General features: G+C 43.3%; 1 protein-coding gene across 1 annotated transcript in view; it reads right to left on the reverse strand.

Annotated features, from left to right (window-relative positions):
• Positions 1-512: 512 nt before the first annotated feature.
• The window catches only part of LOC129699137 (ADP-ribosyl cyclase/cyclic ADP-ribose hydrolase 2-like), a 263,707-nt gene continuing 241,001 nt past the window's right edge, over positions 513-23,218 (reverse strand). The window contains exons 4-10 of the mRNA XM_055638808.1: positions 21,375-21,504; positions 13,314-13,449; positions 9,825-9,907; positions 9,533-9,609; positions 7,838-7,930; positions 3,558-3,644; positions 513-796 (exon numbers count right to left, since the gene is read on the reverse strand). Coding sequence (XP_055494783.1) covers positions 727-796; positions 3,558-3,644; positions 7,838-7,930; positions 9,533-9,609; positions 9,825-9,907; positions 13,314-13,449; positions 21,375-21,504 — 676 coding nt within the window. The 3' untranslated portion in view covers positions 513-726. The remainder of the gene's footprint in view (positions 797-3,557; positions 3,645-7,837; positions 7,931-9,532; positions 9,610-9,824; positions 9,908-13,313; positions 13,450-21,374; positions 21,505-23,218) is intronic.

Raw genomic sequence — 23,218 nt, forward strand, 5'->3', positions numbered from 1 at the left:
TGAACAAGGTGGGCAGAAGGGCCTGTGGTGTAGAAGCTGGTGGCACCTGTGCACCAGTGGTGGGGAAAATCTTTAGATTGTGGGCACATTACTAATGGCCCTGAAGCTTCTGGAAACCTGGTCATTAAACCTCAAAAGGATCCGTGTATGGAAAGGAGCATGGCTCTCTGTTTGGAAAAGAACAGCAGGGGTATATTTTCTTCCACCCAAGGCCCAGAAAGAGCCATTTTAAGGCTGTTTCTGCCTTAAGTTATGTAGGACTTTCCCCAAATCAGTGTGGTGGACTTTGCCAATCTGATTACTAATTTCTTATAACCAAAAGTGCTGGAAAATTTCATCAAGTCAGGTGGCATCTGTGGTCAGAAAAGCATTCAATGGTTTGGGTCTACAACCCTTCAACAGAACTAGGAACAAAATAGATTCTCAGTAGAAGGGAAGGTTAGGGAAGGGAATGGTTGGAACAAGGAGCATCTTTGATAGGATGAATCAACATGGCTTAAAGGGGACACTCATCAGCACATTCATTTATTGTGATAATTAACTATGTTACATGTCTACATGTCATTCCCTTCTTTATTGTATACACATACATCTCAAAATTACAAATCAAATTAAAATCCCCTCAAAATTTGACAATAACAATACACACTTGGATAATGAGACATTCATTATGCAAGTGGCTCTAGAAGTTTCTCGTCAAAGCCTTTTGTGAGCAATGCATTAGAGTTATGGGGCAAGGTCTAACTTGCAGGTTGGCGAGTCCGCTTTGGTAACGCACAGCAGTATTTGAACAGGCCTGTCAAGAAAACAGCAACAATTTTCACAATTTAGGATTAACAAACCAAATCTGAGCTACACTATGAGATCCTAGGTTTCTATCTCCATCTTTTAACTAATTCTCCATCCAAGCCGATAGGTCGCTACTATTTCTATACCCTCAGAGTTCCATCAACTGTCTTTAATTTACAATTCTTAAAAATAACCTCCATCTAACAATCCATCAAAAATAAAATCCATTGGCATTCCCTTATCTACCAATTTAGTTACACTCTCAGATATCCAAACAGGCTTATTATACATGTGTAAAAAGCAACTGCAGATGCTGGTTTATGCTGAAGATAGGCACAACGTGCTAGAATAACTCAATGGGTCAGGCAGCATAATAGCAGAAAAAGGATGTGATGTTTTGGGTCTGAACCCCTCTTCACACCTTATTATGCATTCAGATATTATTATACATTCTTATTTATTTCAAAATTCAACTCGGCTCAATAATTGGTTAATTTTTATCCAGATACTCAGTTAATGTCCGTTCTGGGTTCCAGTAATTATACAAAAACATTCACACTTTGTTCAGTGTCTGTGGCAATCTATAAAAAGTTCTAGAGCATAAATAACTTCCAAGTGAATGCTGGGGCATTCCCTCACATGTCATGACTGTCAGAAAGGCCCGCAGGAAAATATTTAAAAAAACCTATCAGCCAATCACTCTAGTTCACGCTGAGGATGCTGAGCACATTAGAAGAGGTGAAATGAGGTCTCCTGTTGGTAAAGTATAAAAACGTCTGTAGTGGACTGTTTGGTAATGTATGTGCCTTTTACATTAAAATTGGAGGCAGAATCATACCCAAATGGCTGAGCTAATCGTTAGTCCAATCCTGCATCTGGTTGGTGGTGAACGTGAGGTTGGGAAGGGGGGGGGGCTGATCTTCCCCAATCAATAACATTCTCTATATCCCGCAGCTCCGCTCTTACTCCCCCTCCCCCTATTCGTAACAAGGACAGTCCCTCTTGTCCTCATCTTTCAGCCTACCAGCCATCACATACAACATATAATCCACTGCCATTTTCGTCACCTACAATGGGATCCTACTACTGCTTGGCCACATCTTCCCATCTCCTCCCCTTTCGGCTTTCCGCAGAGACCGTTCTCTCCGTAATTCCTTGATCAATTTGTCCCTTCCCACCCAAACCACCCCCTCCCTAGGTACTTTTCCTTGCAACTGCAGGAGAGGCAACACCTGCCCCTTTACCTCCCCCCTCGACTCCACCCAAGGACCTAATGAGTCTATCCAAGTGAGGCAGAGGTTCACCTGCACGTCCTCCAACATCATCTACTGCATCCGCTGATACAGGTGTCAACTCCTCTATATCGGAGAGACCAAGCGCAGGCTCGGCGATCGTTTCGCTGAACACCGCCGCTCAGTCTGTCTTAACCAACCTGATTTCCTGGTGGCCCAGCACTTACATAGAAACATAGAAAATAGGTGCAGGGGGAGGCCATTTGGCCCTTCGAGCAGGCACCGGCATTCATTGTGATCATGGCTGATCTTCCCCAATCAATAACATGTGCCTGCCTTCTCCTCATATCCCTTGATTCCATTCGCCACTAGAGCTCTATCTAACTTAAATCCATCCAGTGATTTGGCCTCCATTACCCTCTGTGGAAGGGAATGCCACAAATTCACAACTCTCTGGGTGAAAAAGTTTTTTCTCACCTCAGTCTTAAATGACCTCCCCTTTATTCTAAGACTGTGGCCCCTGGTTCTGGACTCGCCTGACATTGGGACATTTTTTCCTGCATCTATCTTGTCCAGTCCTTTTATAATTTTACATGGTTCTATAAGATTTCCCCTCATCCTTCTAAACTCTAGTGAATACAAGCCTAGTCTTTTCAATCTTTCCTGATATGACAGTCCCGCCATCCCAGGGATCAATCTCGTGAACCTTCAACTCCCCCTCCCGTTCCCAATCTGACCTTTCTGTCCTGGGCCTCCTCCATTGTCAGAGTAAGTCGCAGCGCATATTGGAAGAACAGCACCTCATATTTTGCTTAGGTAGTTTACACCCCAGCGGTATGAACATTGACCTCTAATTTTAGATAGTCCTTGCTTTTTCCTTCCCTTCCCAGCTCTCCCACAATCCTACTGTCTCCTCCTACTTCCTTTCTTTTTCCCGCCCCTCCCCCGACATCAGTCTGAAGAAGGGTCTTGACCCGAAAGGTCACCTATCCCTTCTCTCCATAGATGCTGCCTCACTTGCTGAGTTTCTCCAGCATTTTTTGTCTACTTTTGATTTTTCCAGCATCTGCAGTTCCTTCTTAAACACCTGATCTATTTTAGTTAATTTCTTAAACAAAGAAACAAAAAAAGAAGTTCTATTCACCAGTCTGCAAATTTTAATCTCCTGGATTGCTGCCTTGTATCTGCACTGGACCCTCTCCAGTGCTAATATACCTTTCTTGCGGACTAGAGCCCAAAACAGAATTTGGTAGCCGGGTGGCATTGTGAAGTTGAGGTATTTTTTTGTCTCCTTTGTAGCTCAGAGTAAGACCAAAATTCGATTGTGCTTTTAGAATACACTTGAAGGAATTCCTTTGGAAGGAATATAGGTATAATTCCATTTATTCCTTTCTAGGAATGTATTTATTGAAGGAGAAAGCACCTTAGTTCCATTTCAAAGTGAATGCTTTGTTAGGAAGAAAAACGTTAATGCACGGTTGGGATGAAAGTTTGAGATGTTTAAGGATTGAAATATAAACTTGATGTGGTACACACCTGTGATTATCTTCGCAAACGTACTCTATTCCTTTCTCCGTCAGAATCAATTCTAATTTTCCGACACTGCCGCTACCACAGGATTCACTGGAAATCAAAGTGTTGATGTTGAGTGCAATACAACTGATAATTTTCGTATAATTCCCACTGGCCTGGAAATTGTTAGTCAGCGGGGGTTCCAGGACAAGATGTAAAGTGAAGATTTTTAATTTTATGCTATCACAATTCGGACAAACTTGAGGGAACACATACAATTTATCATATCCTGACTGCTTTTGAACTTCCTATGGTTAGAACATAGAACACAGAACATAGAACAGCACAGCACAGAAACAGGCCCTTTGGTCCACAATGTCTGTGCTGAACATGAAAGCAAGACCAACTCTTACCTGTCTGCATGTAATCTATATCCCTCCATTCCCTGCATATCCATGTGCCTATCCAAATGTCTTTTAAATACCACTATTATATCTGCTTCCACCACCAACACTCGCTACAGCACATTCCAGGCAATCACCACTCTCTGTCTAAGAAACTTGCCTACACATCTCTTATAAACTTTGCCTCTTTCACCTTAAAGCTATGCCAGCTAGTTATTTGATATTGGAATGTTTAATGGGAAACATGAAATGGCAGAACAGTTAAATGAGTACTTGGCTCTGTCTTCACTAAGGAAGACACAAACAATCTCACGGAAATACTGGGGGACCGCGGATCTAGTGGGAGGGAGGAACTGAGGGAATCCACATTAATCAGAAAATGGTGTGAGGTAAACTGTCGGGACTGAAGATGGATAAATCCCCAGGGCCTGATGGTCTGCATCCCAGAGTACTCAAGAAGGTGGCCCGAGAAATTGTGGATGCATTAGTGATCATTTTCCAATGCTGGGACTCCGGTTGTTTAAAATATATATTAACAATTTTGATGATGGAATTAAATGTACACCCTAAGTTTGCGGTTGCACAATAATTGTTGAAAGTGTTAGCTGCGAGAAGGATACTATGAGGCTTCAGGGTGACTTGAATAGGTTGGCCTTCATTGCGAGAGGATTTGGGTTTAGGAGCAAGGAGTTGTACAGAGCCCTGGTGAGTGTACCTGGAGTATTGCATTGTGCCGCGCGGAATTTTTGAACACGGTCAGTTTTTCGGAGCCCCGCGGGACCAGCTCCATACGGCTCCGGCGATCGAAGTGGGACCGGCCCCTCGAGGCCATACGGCTCAAGCGACCACATTAGGTCGCACTTGCTGCATGGAGTCGCATGCTCGCGGGACAGGCCCTTTAGATTTAGCTCTTGGGGCTAACGGTATCAAGGGATATGGGGAAAAAAGCCAGAACGGGGTACTGATTTTGGATGATCAGCGATGATCATATTTTGAATATGGTGCTGGCTCAAAGGGCTGAATGGCCGACTCCAGCACCTGTTTTCCATATTTCTATGTTTCTATGGTATTTCCATCCTGGAAAAAAAAGGTTCTCACTGTTTACCTTGTCTATATCTTTCATAATTTTATATACTTTGTTCACATCTCCTTTCCACCTCTCGCAAGTCTGTAAAACCACTCTTTGTAGTTAGTACCCTCTGTTCCAGACATCATTTGGATAAACCTTCTTGGCACCCTTTCCAAAGCCTCCACATCTCTCCTGTAATGCTACTACAACTACACACAATACTCCAACTATTGTCTATGAAAAGCCCTTGATCATGACCTGGATTATTTTACTGAATGCTCTGACCAATGAAGACAAACTAGAGAAGATGCAATGATCTTCATCAAGGCTCTTGCTATCTTCTCTCCTGCCTCTTTCAATAATGGTCCAGGAGAGGGTGAGATCTCATCAGGCCCTGGGGATGAATACACCTTAATAATCTTCACGAGCACCAACACCGCCTTCTTCTTTATCTCAAATACCCTTGTATGCTAGTATTCTCCACACAAAACCCACTGTCTTCTATGCCCTTCTCCTTTGTGAAAACAGATACAAACTACTGCCGTGAAGGGAGAGTGGACGCTGGTGCGCTTTAGCTGCCGCTGCTCTCTCTTCACATTGTGTTTTTGATTTTTTGTTTTTGGACTGAATTCTGTTTTTAATTTGTGTTTCTGTGATGTCTTTATTATTTATTTTATTCTGATTATATGTTTATATTCCTGTTAATCTATGTAAGGTGTCCTTGAGATGTCTGAAAGGCGCCCAATAAATAAAATGTATTATTATTATTATTATTATTATTATTATTACTTCTTTATACCTCACCGACATCCCTAGCACAAATTTCCTCCTTTATCCTTGAGCAGTCCTACATTCACCCTGGTTACTCTCTTGTTTCTAATGTAGTTATAAAAATCTTTGAGATTTTCCTTAATCCAACTCACCAAAGCCGCTTCATGGTGCCTTTTGGCCCTTCCAATCCCCCATTTGAGTTCTTTCCCCCTTGCTATAAGGCCCTGTCTGATTTTATCTTATTAAACTATGCCTAAACTCCTTTTGCCTTTTGACCAAATTTACAACCTCTTTGGTCATTCATGGTTTCCTTATTTTGCCATCCTTATTCCTCCTCCTTTCTGGAACACTTCGGTCCTGAATTTGGATCAATTGGCCTTTAATCAACTCCCACATGTGGACATATCCAATAACAACTGTTTCAGTGTACCCTCCCGAGCTTCTGCCTAATAACATAATTTGCCTTGCTCCAATTTAGTATCTTCCTGCAAGGTCCAGAATTATCCCATTTTAACACAATCGTAAAACTTATGAAGTTGTGATCACTATCCCCCAAAATGCTCTTCTACTGAAACACCAGTCACCTGGTGAGGCTTGTTTCCTAACACAAGTGTACAGGGTGATCGCTGGTCGGTGCAGACTCAGTGGGCAAAGGGCCTGTTTCCACACTGTATCTCTTAACTGAACAGGGTCCAGAATATTCCCTTCACGGGTTGGACTCTCCATAAACTATTTTCAAGAAATCACCTTGGATACACCTAACAAATTCTGCTCCATCTAAGCCTTTGGCTCTGAGCAAGTCCTAGTCAATATTGGAGAAGTTAAAGTAATCCGCTAAGACAACCCTGTTGCCTTGGCATCTTTTGGTAATCTGTTTCAACTAGATGTGACACTAGTCTCCCACTGACTCTAAGGTTCAGATTAAAATTATGTTCTGCGTTCACCTTTATTATCTTGTACGCCAGAGATGAAAAAAATCATGAATTTCTTCTCAGGCACTTTCTCAAGAATGAATAGACAAAACTGTTCCATCTTTCACCAAAATGTTATAGTTTAGCCAATGGATCACGGGATCTTACTAGAGGGGAATCTATTTATCCCACATTCTCTAGAAATGGTATTCCCTTTGTTAAACTTTCTAGCTGTTTCCCTGACCCCTTTTTAATTTTTTTTCAAGGTATCTAGCACCTGGACAAAAATATATTTTCTAATCTCTTGCTTTTTCTCAAGGCCAGATCCAAAGTCAAATCTCTTATGGTGAGAATCTAGAATCTAGAATCACATGGAATTGGTCCAGTGCTAGATTCTGTCCTTTCTCACAGTTTTGATATTCTGAGCCCTTGTTCTGGCTCCGTTAAAATCAAGATTATGCAGCCCCACTGACCTTTAAGATGGGGGACAAGCACACCCAATAAATCATGGATTCAGAGATGTGGATTCAGTCCCTCTTTTTGCAATAATGGTAATAGTGTGGGCTACCATAATACCACAAATCCAATAGGAATTCTGGATGCTGGATAGCATGATGTTAACCCAGAGTTAAGAGATCAGGTTTTGGTCATCACTCACTCGATTTGTCTCGAGGAAGAGCGTGATTCTTCACTTTCTGATTCAGGAACATTACCTTCTAGCCAAATTAAATTGACACTCCTTGCCTTGCAAATTGTGGCTATTGGAAATGGTCGCAGAAAAGTAAGATTTTTTTACCCAGGCTTCCTATTCTATTTTAGGCCTTGATATCATTTTGTGTGTTATGTAGCTGAAGAGGAAAGTGTTGAATCTATCTCCAGGGTTTTGTTGCCCCAGTTGTGTCACATCTGTGATAATTATTCCATGCCACTCTCTCTCCTAATCCCTTCCCACCTTTTTCACTAAATGTCTACCATCCCCACATGCCCTTTTTACAACGATTCAGCCAGTATCTCTATATGGTTCCCCTCAATGGTTTCATCTTTTGGAGATCAATTCGTGTTACCATTGCAATTTGTACAGTGATGATGGAATAAGTACTGCATGTAATAAGAGCATGAATTGTGGACAATAAAACCGTAAATTCTCACATGTCAGGTCCCATAAGATTATCGATGATCCAAAGACGAACTAAGGCGACCTTCGCCTTGTCTAAATTTCCAACTTCTATTTCAGCAAATATACTGAAAATAGGAAAAAAAAACATAATCAGAAGCAGTAAAGATATTGAAATCATCGTTACATTCAGCTGTACACTGAATTAAGTGGAAGCAGCCAGAGAATATTTCATATTTAAGACCTTGAATTCCACTATGTGTAATATGTTTATTTTATAATTTATTATTTATTGTTGCACTGGCACCTTATCATCTGTGAATTAACATACCCTGGTACATTTGTGAGAATGTTAAATGAAACAGACTGCTGAAGAGAACAACCAGCTATTATTCTGCCCAAATTACCTCAGCTGCAGGAACTCGGGGTCTATCCTGACCTTAGGTGCTGTCTCTCACCAACTGTATGGGTTTCAATGAGTGTTCCTGTTTCCTCTCCCATCCCAGGGACAATCCGATGGGTTAATTGGCTATTATAAATTACTCCAAATGTAGGTAAATGGCAAAAGAATCATTGGGGGAGTTTCAGGACTACGCAACAGTAGGGAGAGGGAAATGGGACTGATTGGGTTATTCTGATGGGGGCAACATAGACCAGATGGGCCAAAGAGCCTCCTATTGTTTTATAATAAGGAAGCTATCATTCTTTGGGATCTATTGGCCAAATGATTACATATTTATTGTGAATATTTCCACTGGTTCTCACTGTGCTGGTTTTCAGTTTCAGGCCTTCTGGAAGAACAATGTCCGAAGAGTTTATTACAACATTTAAAAGACATTTGGTCAGGTACATGGATAGGAAAGATTTAGAGTGATAGGGGCCAAATGCAGGCAGGAGGAACTGGTGTACTTGGGGCATCTTGGTCAGCATGGGCAAGTTGGGCAGAAGGGCCTGTTTCCGAGCTGTATGACTCTATAACACTGTGAGATTGGATTAGTGGGCAAGACTGTTACAGACTCATAGCAAACGCTAGATCTGCTTTTTCAGCTTGATTGTGAACCTTGGTTGTGACTTGCTGTGGTGCAGGGTCAGCAGATGCTGTTTTAAGTTATCCTTCATCATGAAGGCCGATTGTATCCAAAAGCTGTCCACTTTCTTGCTCTTTTTAGAAACATAGAAAATTGGTGCAGGAGGAGGCCATTCGGCCCTGCGAGCCAGCACCGCCATTCATTGTGATCACGGCTGATCGTCCCCTATCAATAACCCGTTCCTACCTTCTCCCCATATCACTTTACTCCACTAGCCCCTAGAGCTCTAACTCTCTCTTAAATCCATCCAGTGACTTGGCCTCCACTGCCCTCTGTGGCAGGGAATTTCATAAATTCACAACTCTCTGGGTGAAAACGTTTTTTCTCACAGTCTTAAATGAACTCCCTTTATTCTAAGACTGTGGCCCCTGGTTCTGGACTCGCCCCACATTGGGAACATTTTTTCTGCATCTAGCATTTTCCTGCATTATTTTCTGTATATATTTGTGCTCTATCAACTGTAAATAAGCAACAGTAATTCCTACACAGGATCTTCCAATAGCCCACACCCTCTTTGGCAGGAAAATCTCCAGAAACCACAGAGAAACATTTCTCCTTCTTTCCTCTGAGGTATCCAGGAGCTTCCCTGAGGTTAACAGGAATTCTGGCATTATCTCTCTGCTATCTTGGTGCCATCAGTACCTGGTGTCTCTGAAAGCGTTTGCAGTTGAGGATCCATTCAGCATCACTGTCACCACTCCTTGTGCCTTTGATGCATACTGTAGACAAGATGTACAATTATTGTCTCCTATCCTTCAGTCTCAATGAAATCAAGACCACCCCCACCATGTTATATTTTGAGTAAGTAATGAATTTTGCAGCCAGAATAGTTCAAACTATCATGTTACAGCTCTAATGCTACTGCACTGTTGCAGCTCTAATGTTACTACACTGCACCAAAACATGCATTGTTGCAAAAAAAAAAACAACTCACCATCTTTGATGCTGATCTCCAAAATGAACGGACTGCATTGTTTTCACAATCATTCCAGCTCGGGCACGATACATAATTTGGTCCTGCAATGCAAGTTAGTCATTTACAATTCACATTATGTTCAATGCTAACATTCCAGTCACTGCTGTTCAATCCTATACAGGAAAATTACCATAGAACATCAAGTATGTGGATGAACGTAAATTACAAGGATGGACATTTTTAGGTGGATGTTACTGGAACTAGAAGTTCTGAGCTATAGGAAGGGTTGAGTAGGCTGGGACTCTATTTCTTTGAGCACAGGAGGATGAGGGGTGATTTTGGGTGTATAAAATCATGAGAGGAATAGATCGGGTGGTGCACTTAATTCCTTGCCCAGTATAGGTGAATCGAGGATGTAGGTTTAAGGTGAAAGGGAAAAATTTTAATAGGAATCTGAGAGGTGACTTTTTTCACATAAAGGGTGGTGGGCATATGGAACAAGCAGCCAGAGGGGGTAGTTGAGGCAGGGACTATCCTGTTTAAGAAGCAGTTAGGCAGGTACATGGATAAGACAGGTTTGGAGGGGTATGGACCAAAAGTGGGCAGGTGGGACTAGTGTAGCTGGGACATGTTGGCTGGTGTGGATAAGTTGGGCTGAAGTGCCTGTTTCCGCGCAGTATCACTCTATGATTCTGAGTACCTGGAAACCTGGGTCAATATACGATGCCCTTCATTTGAACTGTTTCATGGATCTCTCATTTTAACATTGCTATGTAATATACAGATTTCACTCTGTAATGACATAGAAGGAGCTTAAGTCTTGAATGAAGGACATCATGGGTTGAATTTAAACATATTTTATCCACAAAATGATTTCTGAGATGGGATCACTCAGCTGATTTCCAGGCCACAAAATATTTTGAAAATAATGAAAGCATTAACAAAAAGAGAAATCTCACCTCCACTATATTTAAATTGCTTAAAAAGCGTTCCTTTTCTTGTTCATACTAAAAAGTTATGAACTTTAAAAAAAAAAGTAATTGAAAACAGTCAATCAATAAAATCAATTTTACAGCATTATGATTTGATTTTGGTCTTTTTCTCAAAGAAAAGTTTATATTTTCAGTAGTTCCCAAGCAAGGACGCTATGAAACAATTGAAGAAGGTAGCACAAAGGGAGTGTGAACTCATTGATTGATTGTTTAAGGAATGAAGAAATCCACTTGAAAGGAACACAAGCTCCACATATGCTTTGATCACGACTCTCTGATCTTGCTGGAAATATGGATTTGTGGCTTCGATCATTGCTGAACTGTCAAACAAAGGTGTCAGACACGTCATTTTACTTAGCAGAGAGTTAAGGTGTCATCTAACTCTAGAGATTGACCTCTAATACAATACAATACAATACAATACGGTTTTATTCATCACATTGCACATAAAGTGCAAGTGAAATGAATTTGTCAGCAGCGGTACAATGATAAAGAACACACAATACACAATAAAAAAAATTAACACAAACATCTACCACAGCATTCATCACTGTGGTGGAAGGCACAAAATTTGGCCAGTCCTCCTCCATTTCCCCCCCGTGGTCGGGACCAGAGTCCAGAGTCAGTCCAGGATCGGCTCTTCCCCACTGGAGACCGCGGCTTTAGGTTGGTGTAGGCCGCAGGCCGGCGGTCGAGATTTAAAGTCCCCGCCACAGCCAGAAGCACCGCAGACCGCAGGGCCGGTGGTAGAAGCTCCCCTCCAGGGGTGATGTTAAGTCCATGCCGGGTCCGCGGTAGAAGTTGGCCGCGGGCCGGCAGTGGAAGTTCCTTCTTCTCCCGGGTCCACCGCGAGGGATCCCGGGCTGTAGATGCCGCGCCAGCTGGAGCTGTGCAGACCACAGCTTCAGGCTGCCGGCTGCTGCGGGCCAGCAAAACGGAGCGCTCCCCCTCCAGCGAGCCCCAGCGAGGGCTCGCCCGCTCCACGCCGAGAGTCCACGCTACGCCCGTCGCTGAAGCCCCAGGCGTGTCTCCGGGAAAGGCCGTCCGATCCTTGCTGTTAGGCCACGGGGGAGGCGACCTGGAAAAAGTCACCTCTCCGTGGAGGAGGTGGCCAAAACGGTTTCCCCCTCATCCCACCACACCACCCCCCACACAAAACATACAAAGAAACACAAAATACATACTTTAAAACATACTAAAAAAACAAAAAGGTTGAAAAAAACGGACACGCTGCTGACAGGGCGCCGCCGTGCAGCGCCCCCACCGAGTTAATAAGGTTTCTAGCAATATTGCTCTTTGGGTACAGAGTGCAGCTGAAGTCAGTTTCTGTGGCCTGTGAAGGGCCACTTAATCTCAAACGCTGGTACTCATGTCAACATCGGAAGCCTGGATCACCTCAACGCAGAGGGAGAACAAGGAGGGAAGAGACAAGGACCTTAAGACTTTTGCCTTCCATCACAGTGAGGAGGTGCCTGGTAGACTCACTGTGGTGGATGTTAAACTGTGTTAAGTGTGTGTTTTGCTATTTTATTCTATGTTATGACTGCAAGGTATACAATTTCGTTCAGACTGAAATGTCTGAATGACAATAAAGGATACTTTACTTTACTTTACTTTAAACATGCCTGCAATTGCAGGTTATGATCCTCAATGAAATACTAAAGCCCCTGTCCCACGATGCGAGTTCACCCAAGAGCTCTCCCGAGTTTAAAAAAAAATCAAACTCGTGGTATGTACGTAGCGGGTACGTAGGACCTCGTGGATGTCCCTTAGCGGCTCGTAATGCTAACGGCAGGTACTCGGGAAATGCGATACCTCGTGAAGTTTTGTCACACTGTGAAAAATGTCCAAGAGTTTCCCGAGCACCTGCCGTTATTTACCGCGTTTCCCGAGTACCTGCCGTACGCATTACGAGACGCTACGGGACATCCACGAGGTCCTATGTACATTCTATGTACTTACCACGAGTTTGATTCTTTTTTAAACTCGAGAGAGCTCTTGGGTGAACTCGCATCATGGGACAGGGGCTTTAATAAGTTGCTTCAGGAAGCAGACCTGAAACCTAGCAAGAGCCATATCACCGAATGGCTCAGTGGCAGATGACTGTGACCACCGGTGCTGTAGTGAGATGATCTCAGGTGGAAAGTGATGTATACTTAACAGTAGAACATCTATGCATAGACTGCAATATGAATCCAGTTTTAACAAAAATTGTCTGAGTTCTTAAATTTTGAGATCTCAGCCCTCAAGATATTTTAAGAGTACAAATGGGAGTTGGGTTGAAGTTTGCTTATGATGTCCTTGCCATGATAATTTGATTCCTACCTAGGCAGGATTAGGCAAGATAAATAAGCTATTGACTTTATAGAGAAGATCATGTCAATGATTTTTCTATGAACACTATTTTAAGTTTGTGTTTTTATTAATAATCCAAAGTGTTCATAGCTCCATTGCCAAGGAACCTGTTCGTTGATGGTAATTCATGCCTTCGACCATAAAAACAAACATCACTCACCGTTGATGGAACCACTCCCACACCAGTTCAAGCCATCCACCAAATAACCAGTCAGGGTGGACTCAAGAGGCATATAGGAAGCAGTGATTTCACTGAACTCGGAGGTGATTTCCCTGGTCTGACTCCAGAAGATTGACTAAAATATAAAAACAATCATAGCTTTGGAATTTTATTGGAACAGAACTGGAAGAAAATAACATTTAAATTAAAGTGCATAGGACTGTATTTCCTGTTTCTGGAGTTTAATTTCTTAAGTGTTTTGTCTCTCAAAGTTTGTATATTAAAAATTAATCAGAAGATGGAAATTTATGCAGCTTGATTGGGAGCCATTCTTTTTGTAATTCACTAATGATGCGTGCTTCAAGTTGACGTGCAGTGACATGCAGTGGTTATTCATATGCTCTTGGCAAAGCGCATTTGGGAAACTACAAGAAATGACATATGGATGCAGGTGGCAGGACAGATATTATAACATCAAAATTAGATGCATGGTGAAAATGCTTTTTTGAGGAAACCCCAGACACATAACAGAAACAGTAGGTTAGATTTGTGCAGAGCTTTCAAATGAATAATAGTAAATTGGCAACCTCTTTTACACCTCAATTATTATTTTCCAATGAACATATTGGTAATAATATATACCTGTAGGAGAGATGAAAATTGTACTAGTGATTCACTATCACCTGTTTTACATCACCCCACATTAAATTAACTCCATTGACTTTGATGTTGACAGTATAGTATTGATCAGCTTATCTACACTGGAACTTACAGTATATCCACATGAATCACCTCTTTCGCCAGCTCATTTCTTAAATCTTTCTGTGATTTGCTTTACTGACTGCTGGTATTTCCAGCATGGTCTTTTGGCTCAGATTTATAGCAATTACTGTGCATCACATTCCTGAGTTTCATCATGATTTTTTTTGCTTTCATCACACCTCTTTTTAACTGTTGTTGTTCATCTGTAAACCAGGGTGGCTATGTTCATCTGTTGTAGAAATGAAGAACTGCAGATGCTGAAGTACAGAAAGGACACAAAGTGCTGGAGTAACTCAGCAGGTTAGGTGGCACCTCGAGAGAACATGGATAAATGACTTTTTGGGTCAGGATCCTTCTTCTGAAGAAGGGCCCCGACCTGAAACGTCACCTATCCATGTTCTTTAGGGATACCACCTGACCCGCTGAGTTTAGTTTAGTTTAGAGATACAGCATGGAAACGGGCCCTTTGGCCCACCGAGTCTGTGCCAATCAATGATTACCCATTTGCTAGTTCTATCCTACACACAAGGAACTATTTACAGAAGCCAATTAATCTACAGACCTGCATGTATTTGGAGTGTGGGAGGGAAACTGATGCACCTGGAGAAAATCCACACAGTCAGAGGAGAACACACAAACTCCATACAGAAAGCACCCATAGTCAGCATCAAACCCGGGTCTCTGGCTCTGTACGGCAGAAACTCTACCGCTGCCCCATGGTGCCACGTGCACTCCAGCACTTTGTGTCCGTTTCTGTTCATCTGTCAATCTGTTCTCAGATTCATCTGTACTCTGTACTGGCGGATGTACAGAACCCTGGGAACTCTGTACATCTGGACGGCATAATGTTCACTCATCTGTACTCTCTTTATCTTTTCATGTGTTCTCAGGGTCATCTGTTAACCAGGTGGCTCTGAAAACAGTGTGTCACTTGTATAACGTGAGCCTGCAGCCTGTCACAGACATCCCTTTTATTCCTCACCACCACCAGAGTGTGTGCACCATTGGACACTCCCAGGAGACCGCGAGTGGCAGACTCTCCCAGGAGGCCACGGCCCTAGAGAAGCCGGACGGCGGGTCCTCTCAATGGAGATCGCGGCATTGGGGGGGGAAGCCATCGAGCTGGTCCAGCAGCCGCATTGCGGGTGCAGCGGATCATAGCTTGAGGGCAGCAGGACCCCGTGACCAAACGGAGGACTCTAAATTAGGGCAGCCTGCAGGAGGAAGCTGCCGAGCTGACCCCCTGTTCGACAGACCCAGTGGACCGCTGGCCTGGCTGTGCAGTGACCAGAGACCAGAAGGATGTAGCAAGTGACATCCGGGCAGGGAGCGAAGCTGGTAGGAGAGGAGATGGAACCAGGGTCTGGCCTACCGCTCGCTCGTGGTCAGCTATGTGAGGTGCCCCAGGGAACAAAGGACGGGCGAGGAGAGGGACGTGATGTCCAAGGGAGGAGATGGCTGGAGACCAGCAACAGCCTGGGACTTGCCTGGAACAGGCACCATTCGTTAGGACTAGAGAGTGTACTTTGAACATGGCAACAAAACATGGTGCCTCTTGGATGTGGCTCAGTAGATTACTCCTGCATACTTGCTTGTCAGGGATATGGTGATACTCTACTGGACTGTTTGTAAGGAAACGGATTTCACTGTGTTAACAATTAACATATGTGACAATAAAAATAAAATTAAAAAAAGCACCCTCATTGTCTCGTTTATGTTAAAAACACTTGGTTTCTCACTTTTCCAATTCTGGTGGAGGGTTATTGATTTGAAACAATTTTCCTCTTGAAAGACAATGTTTGAATATTGCCAGCATTTCGGTTTTAGAATATCAAGCAGTACAGCAAGGGAACAGGCCCCTTCGGCTCACAAAGTCCACGCCAAACATGATGCCAAGTTAAAGTAATCTCCTCTGCCTGCACGTGATCCTAATTCCTGCACATCGCTGTGCCTCTCTATAAGCATCTTAAATGCCCCTATTGGATTTGCATCCACCTGTGGCATGGTGTTCCAGGCACCCACCACTCTGTAAAAAACTTGCCCGCACATCTCCTTTAAACGTTGCCCCTCCCACCTTAAAGCTATTTGCTCTTGTTTTTTACATTTCCACTCCATGAAAAAGATTATGACTCTCTACCCTATCTATGCCTCACATAATTTTATACACTTCTATTTGTTTCCTCTTAACCTCCGACGCTCTTGGTCTAACTAAAGGACTCAAAAATCTGCAACCAAAGAATAACATGAACAACCTCACATTTTTCTGATGATTGGTCCCTAAGTTTAATGTTGCACTACAAGAACTTCACAAGGCCATTAGGATGCATTAGGATGCTTTAGGTAACTTAACCATAAATCACATGCCAGCTACTTGCCCTGTTAATTGATTGCTAATGTATTTCAAGATCACATGCATTATGGGTTTAGTTCCCCAAAGGAATTTGATGAAACTTTTTTTGTGAAAGTCTGCAGCCTTCATGTCCCTTTTTTCTGGTATTGTCACACATATGAACAAACTTGTCATTTGAACTCTCAGTCTTACAGTGCTAATGCAGGACTTTAACGTTGAATCACTGAATCCATGCCAATCACTTATTTGTTTAGAACCGACCAGCAATACTACTATAATTCAGTAGATGCACAGAGCCTCTTGCCCAGAGTAGGGGAATTAAGGACCAGAGGACAGAGATTCAACGTGAAGGGGAAAAGATTTAATAGGAATCTGAGGAGTAACTTTTTCACATTTAGGGTGGTGGGTGAATGGAATAAGCTGTCATATGAGGTAGTTGAGGTTGGGAATATCCCAAGATTTAATAAACAGTTAAGAGCCTATCCCACTTGGCGATTTTTTTCGGCGACTGCCGGCATTATTGACTGACGTATCATGTCACTGAAAAATACGCGGCGTGATACGGCGTGATGCGGTGTGATGATGTATGATGCGGTGGTGACACAGCGTGATGACGTATGACGCACCGGTGTTTTTTCAAGTGTCGCAACTACTTTTTTGTCATAGAAACATAGAAAATAGGTGGAAGAGGAGGCCATTCGGCCCTTCAAGCCACCACTGTCATTCATGGCTGATCGCCCCCAATCAATAACCCGTGCCTGCCTTCTCTCCATATCCCATGATTCCACTAGCCCCCAGAGCTCTATCTAACTCTCTCTTAAATCCATCCAATGATTTGGCCTCCACTGCCCTCTGTGGCAGAGAATTCCACAAATTCACAACTCTCTGGGTAGAAAAGGTTTTTCTCACCTCAGTCTTAAATGGCCTCCCCTTTAATCTAAGGGTGTGGCCCCTGGTTCTGGACTCGCCCAAGAGTGGGAACATTTTTCCTGCATCCAGCTTGTCCAGTCCTTTTGTAATTGTATATGTTTCTATAAGATTCCCCCTCATCCTTCTAAACTCCAGTGAATGCATGCCTAGTCTTTTCAATCTTTCCTCATATGACAGTCTCACCATCTCAGAGATCAATCTCATGAACCTACGCTGCACTGTCTCAATCACAAGGATGTCCTTCCTCAAATTAGGAGACCAAAACAGAATGTAATACTCCAGATATGGTCTTTCCAGAGCCCTATACAACTGCAGGAGAACGCCTATACTCCTATACTGAAATCCTCTTGTTATAAAGGCCAAGATTCCATTAGCTTTCTTCACTGCCTGCTGTACCTGCACACCAACATTCAGTGACCGGTGTTCAAGGACACCCAGGCCTCGCTGTACCTCCTCCTTACCTAACCTAACCACATTGAGATCATAATCTGCCCCTTTGTTTTTGCCACCAAAGTGGATAACCTCACATTTATCTATATTATACTGCATCTGCCATGCATCTGCCCACTCACTCAACCTGTCCAGGTCACCCTGCAACCTCGTAACATCCTCTTCAAAGTTCACACTGCCACCCAGCTTTGTGTCATCCACAAACTTGCTAGTGTTGCTTCTAATTCCCTCTTCCAAATCATTAATATATATGGTAAACAGTTGCGACCCCAACACCGAGCCGTGCGGCCCTCCACTTGCCACTGCCTACCATTCTGAAAAGGACCCGTTCACTCCTACTCTTTGCTTCCTGTCTGCAAACCAATTTTCTATCCACGTCAACACCCTACCCCCAATACCATGTGCTCAAATTTTAGTCACCAGTCTCCCATGCAGGACCTTATCAAAGGCTTTCTGAAAGTCTATATACACTACATCCACTGGCTCCCCTTCATCCATTTTACTTGTCACATCCTCAAAAAATTCCAAAAGATTAGTCAAGCATGATTTTCCTTTCATAAATCCATGCTGACTTGGACTAATCCTTTTATTGGTATCCAAATGCCCCATTATTACCTCTTTAATAATTGACTCAAGCATCTTTCCCACCACCGAGGTCAGGCTAACTGGTCTGTAATTCCCCGTTTTCTCCCTCGCTCCTTTTCTTGAAAAGTGGGATAACATTAGCTATCCACCAATCCACAGGAACTGATCCTGAATCTATTGAACATTGGAAAATGATCACCAATGCGTCCACTATTTCTCGAGCCACCTCCCCGAGGACTGTGAGATGCAGTCCATCAGGCCCCGGGGATTTATCATCTTTCAGTCCCATTACCCTACCCAATACTATTTCTCACCTTATGAAAATTTCTTTCAGTTCCTCGACCCCCTTAGATCCTCTGTCCTGCAGTACTTCTGGGAGATTGTTTGTGTCTTCCTTAGTGAAGACAGATCCGAAGTACCTGTTCAACTCGTCTGCCATTTCCTTGTTCCCCATAATAATTTCACCCATGTCTGCCTTCAAGGGACCCACATTTGACTTTGTTACTCTTTTTCCCTTAACATTTCTAAAGAAGCTTTTACTGTCCTTCTTTATATTCCTGGCCAGCTTCTCTTTGTACTTCATCTTTTCAGCCCCTATTGCCCGTTTGTTTCCTTCTGTTGTCCTATGAAAGTTTTCATAGGGTTTACAGAAGCAAGGTGTGGCGGCACAGCTCACTGTTGCAGCGGCCCCTTCAGCCTGTCTGTATTTTTTTTTTTGTCTAGTTAAATGTAATTGTTGGTGTTTTTTAATACTGTTTTTAACTGTGTTTATGTGGGGGGCGGGGGGAGGGGGAAACTTAAAAAAATCTCTTCCCTGCACGGGAGATCCTGTCGGGTCTCCGTTGTCGTTGGGGCCTAGCACCGTGGAGCGGCCTCCAACTGGAACGACCTGGGGTCTCCAGTCACGGAGCCTGCGGAGCTGCGGACTACTTACCATCGTGGGGCTGGCCGGCATTGGCGCGTGGGGAGTGGTGGTGGATCGCTGCTGCGGCCCGACCCCGGAGCTCGGAGGTTCCAGCTGCAGCCGCAGGTCCGGTGGACTGGGACATCGGGAGCTCGCGGGTCCGGGTGGGAGAACGCTTTCCGGAGCTCCCGCAATGCGATTTCTCCAGCCCATGTCGCGGGGTTGGAACGAACCGGAGCGGGGCCGTACATCGCCTGGCGCGGCTTTATTGGCCACGGGACATTCGAACGCCCGCTGGGGGTTCCAACATTGTGACTTTTGGGTCTGGAGCGGGGCCGTACATCACCTGGCGTGGCCTAAAATGGCCGTGGAACTTACCATCACCCGCCTGGGGCTTCAACATCGGGAGAAAAATGGTGCAGGGGAGAGAAAAGACTTTGCCTTCCATCACAGTGAGGAGGAGATTCACTGTGATGGATGTTTGTGTAAATTGAATTGTGTGAGTTTCTTGTAGGAATTGTCTCTGTTTGTATTGCTGTGGAAACTGAATTTTGTTTGATCCTCACTGAGGTTCAAATTACATGTAATAAATATTTATTCATTCATTCAATCCTCTGGCTTCCGGCTACTCTTCGCTGTGTTATACATCTTTTCTTTTAATTTTATTCTATACCTAACTTCTCTTGTCAGCCACGGTTGCCTCCTACTCCCCTTAGAATCTTTCTTCCTTTTTGGAATGAAATGATCCTGTCTTCCGAATTATGTCAAGAAATTCCTGCCATTGCTGTTCCACCGTCATTCCTGCTTGGATCCCTTTCCAGTCTATCTTGGCCAGCTCGTCTCTCATGCCTTGATTATCCCCTTTGTTCAGCTGCATCACTGACACTTCCGATTTAAACTTCTCCTTCTCAAATTGCAGATTAAAACTAATCATATTATAATCACTACCTCCAAGCGGTTCCTTTACCTCGAGTTCTCTTATCAAATTTGGTTCATTGGACAACACTAAATCCAGAATTGCCTTTTCTCTGGTCGACTCCATTACAAGCTGCTCTGAATCGATCTTGGAGGCATTCTACAAACTCTCTTTCTTGGGGTCCTGAACCAACCTGATTTTCCCAGTCTATCTGCATGTTGAAATCCCCCATCACCACAGTGGCATTACCTTTGTTACATGCCAGTTTTAACTCCTGCTGTAACTTACACCCTACATCCGGGCTACTATTTGGGGGTCTGTAGATAACACCAATTAGTGTCTTGCCTTTACAATTCCTCAACTCAATCCACAGTGAATCTACCTCGTCAGTCCCTAAGTCTTCCCTCTCAAGGGACTGAATTCCATTCCTCATCAGAGGAGCTACCCCCCCCCCCCCCCTCTACTGCCTACCTGCCTGCCCTTTCTATTGGATGTATAACCCTGAATATTAAGTTCCCAGACCCGATCCTCCTGCAGCCACGTCTCGGTAATCCCCACAATGTCATATCTACCAACCTCTATCTGAGCTTCAAGCTCATCTACTTTACTTCTTATACTTCGCGCATTCAAATACAATACTTTTAATTCCTTACTCATCTCACCTTTCACATCGATCCCTACTGCACTTGGCCACACTCTCCTATTCCTTTGTGAGCTTTCTTTCCTGTTAATTCTGGGGTCATTAACTATCCCTTTACTGCATTTCCCTTTAACTCCGTCCTTGACTATCCCATTTGACAACCTGGATTTTGAAATGTTCAAAATCTTTTGGCAACATTGATATGACGCCGGCAAAATCACCAAGTGGGACAGGCCCTTTAGACAGGTACATGGATAAGACAGGTTTGGAGGGACATGGACCAAGCGCAGGCAGGTGGGACTCATGTAGCCGGGACATATTGGCTGATGTGGGCAAGTTGGGCCGAAAGGCCAGTTTCTACACTGTATCACTCTGAGCAAGATTTTCATTGTACCTTTACTTCACTGTACTTGAGTTGAAGACTTTAATTTACAATACAGAAAAGGAGTGGAATTGCAATGCCATTCCTTTATTTGACTTTAGGTTATCATGATGGACTCCTGCACAATGACTGATTGACTCACCTGACTGACTGGGATGTCATGTTCTACCAAGCGCAAAAAAATGTTATAATCCTGCTCTTTGATGTTGCATGGGTCTTTGCCATTAAATACCTTCAGAAATTCTTCCCAAATCTTTATACAGTCTTTCACCCTGACCAAAAAAACAATCAAACAAAAAAATTATATTAGGATTAAGGAACTCGTTGTCAATAACACTGAGTTTGTGTTGGTGCACCTGAAAGATTTGACATTTTAACCATATAACCATATAACAATTACAGCACGGAAACAGGCCATCTCAGGCCCTACAAGTCCGTGCCGAACAACTTTTTTTCCCCTAAGTCCCACCTGCCTGCACTCATACCATAACCCTCCATTCCCTTCTCATCCATATGCCTATCCAATTTATTTTTAAATGATACCAATGAACCTGCCTCCACCACTTCCACTGGAAGCTCATTCCACACCGCTACCACTCTCCGAGTAAAGAAGTTCCCCCTCATATTACCCCTAAACTTCTGTCCCTTAATTCTGAAGTCATGTCCTCTTGTTTGAATCTTCCCTATTCTCAAAGGGAAAAGCTTGTCCACATCAACTCTGTCTATCCCTCTCATCATTTTAAAGACCTCTATCAAGTCCCCCCTTACCTTCTGCGCTCCAGAGAATAGACCTAACTATTCAACCTATCTCTGTAACTTAGTTGTTGAAACCCAGGCAACATTCTAGTAAATCTCCTCTGTACTCTCTCTATTTTGTTGACATCCTTCCTATAATTGGGCAACCAAAATTGTACACCATACTCCAGATTTGGTCTCACCAATGCCTTGTACAATTTTAACATTACATCCCAGCTTCTATACTCAATGCTCTGATTTATAAAGGCTAGCAAACCAAAAGCTTTCTTTACCACCCTATCTATATGAGATTCCACCTTCAAGGAACTATGCACGGTTATACCCAGATCCCTCTGTTCAACTGTATTCTTCAATTCCCTACCATTTACCATGTACGTCCTATTTTGATTCATCCTGCCAAGGTGTAGCACCTCACATTTATCAGCATTAAACTCCATCTGCCATCATTCAGCCCATTTTTCCAAATAACTTAAATCACTCTGTAGACTTTGGAAATCCTCTTCATTATCCACAACACCCCCTATCTTGGTATCATCTGCATACTTACTAATCCAATTTACCACACCTTAATCCAGATCATTGATGTACATGACAAACAACAAAGGACCCAACACAGATCCCTGAGGCACCCCACTAGTCACCTGCCTCCAACCCGATAAACAGCCATCCACCATTACCCTCTGGCTTCTCCCATTCAGCCACTGTTGAATCCATCTTGCTATTCCTGCATTTATACCCAACAGTTGAACCTTCTTAACCAACCTTCCTTGAGGAACCTTGTCAAAGGCCTTACTAAAGTCCATATAGACAACATCCACTGCTTTACCCTCGTCAATTTCCCTAGTAACCTCTTCAAAAAGTTCAAGAAGATTAGTCAAACATGACCTTCCAGGCACAAATCCATGTTGACTGTTCCTAATCAGACCCTGTTTATCTAGATGCTTATATATATTATCTCTAAGTATCTTTTCCATTAATTTGCCCACCACTGAAGTCAAACTAACAGGTCTATAATTGCTAGGTTTACTCTTAGAACCCTTTTTAAACAATGGAACAACATGCGCAGTACGCCAATCCTCGGGGACTATTCCCATTTCTAATGACATTTGAAATATTTCTGTCATAGCCCCGGCTATTTCTACGCTAACTTCCCTCAATGTCCTAGGGAATATCCTGTCAGGACCTGGAGACTTATCCACTTTTATATTTTTCAAAAGTGTCAGTACTTCT

Source organism: Leucoraja erinacea, chromosome 1 (genome assembly GCF_028641065.1).
Source record: "Leucoraja erinacea ecotype New England chromosome 1, Leri_hhj_1, whole genome shotgun sequence".
Classification (NCBI taxonomy): Eukaryota; Metazoa; Chordata; class Chondrichthyes; order Rajiformes; family Rajidae; genus Leucoraja; species Leucoraja erinaceus.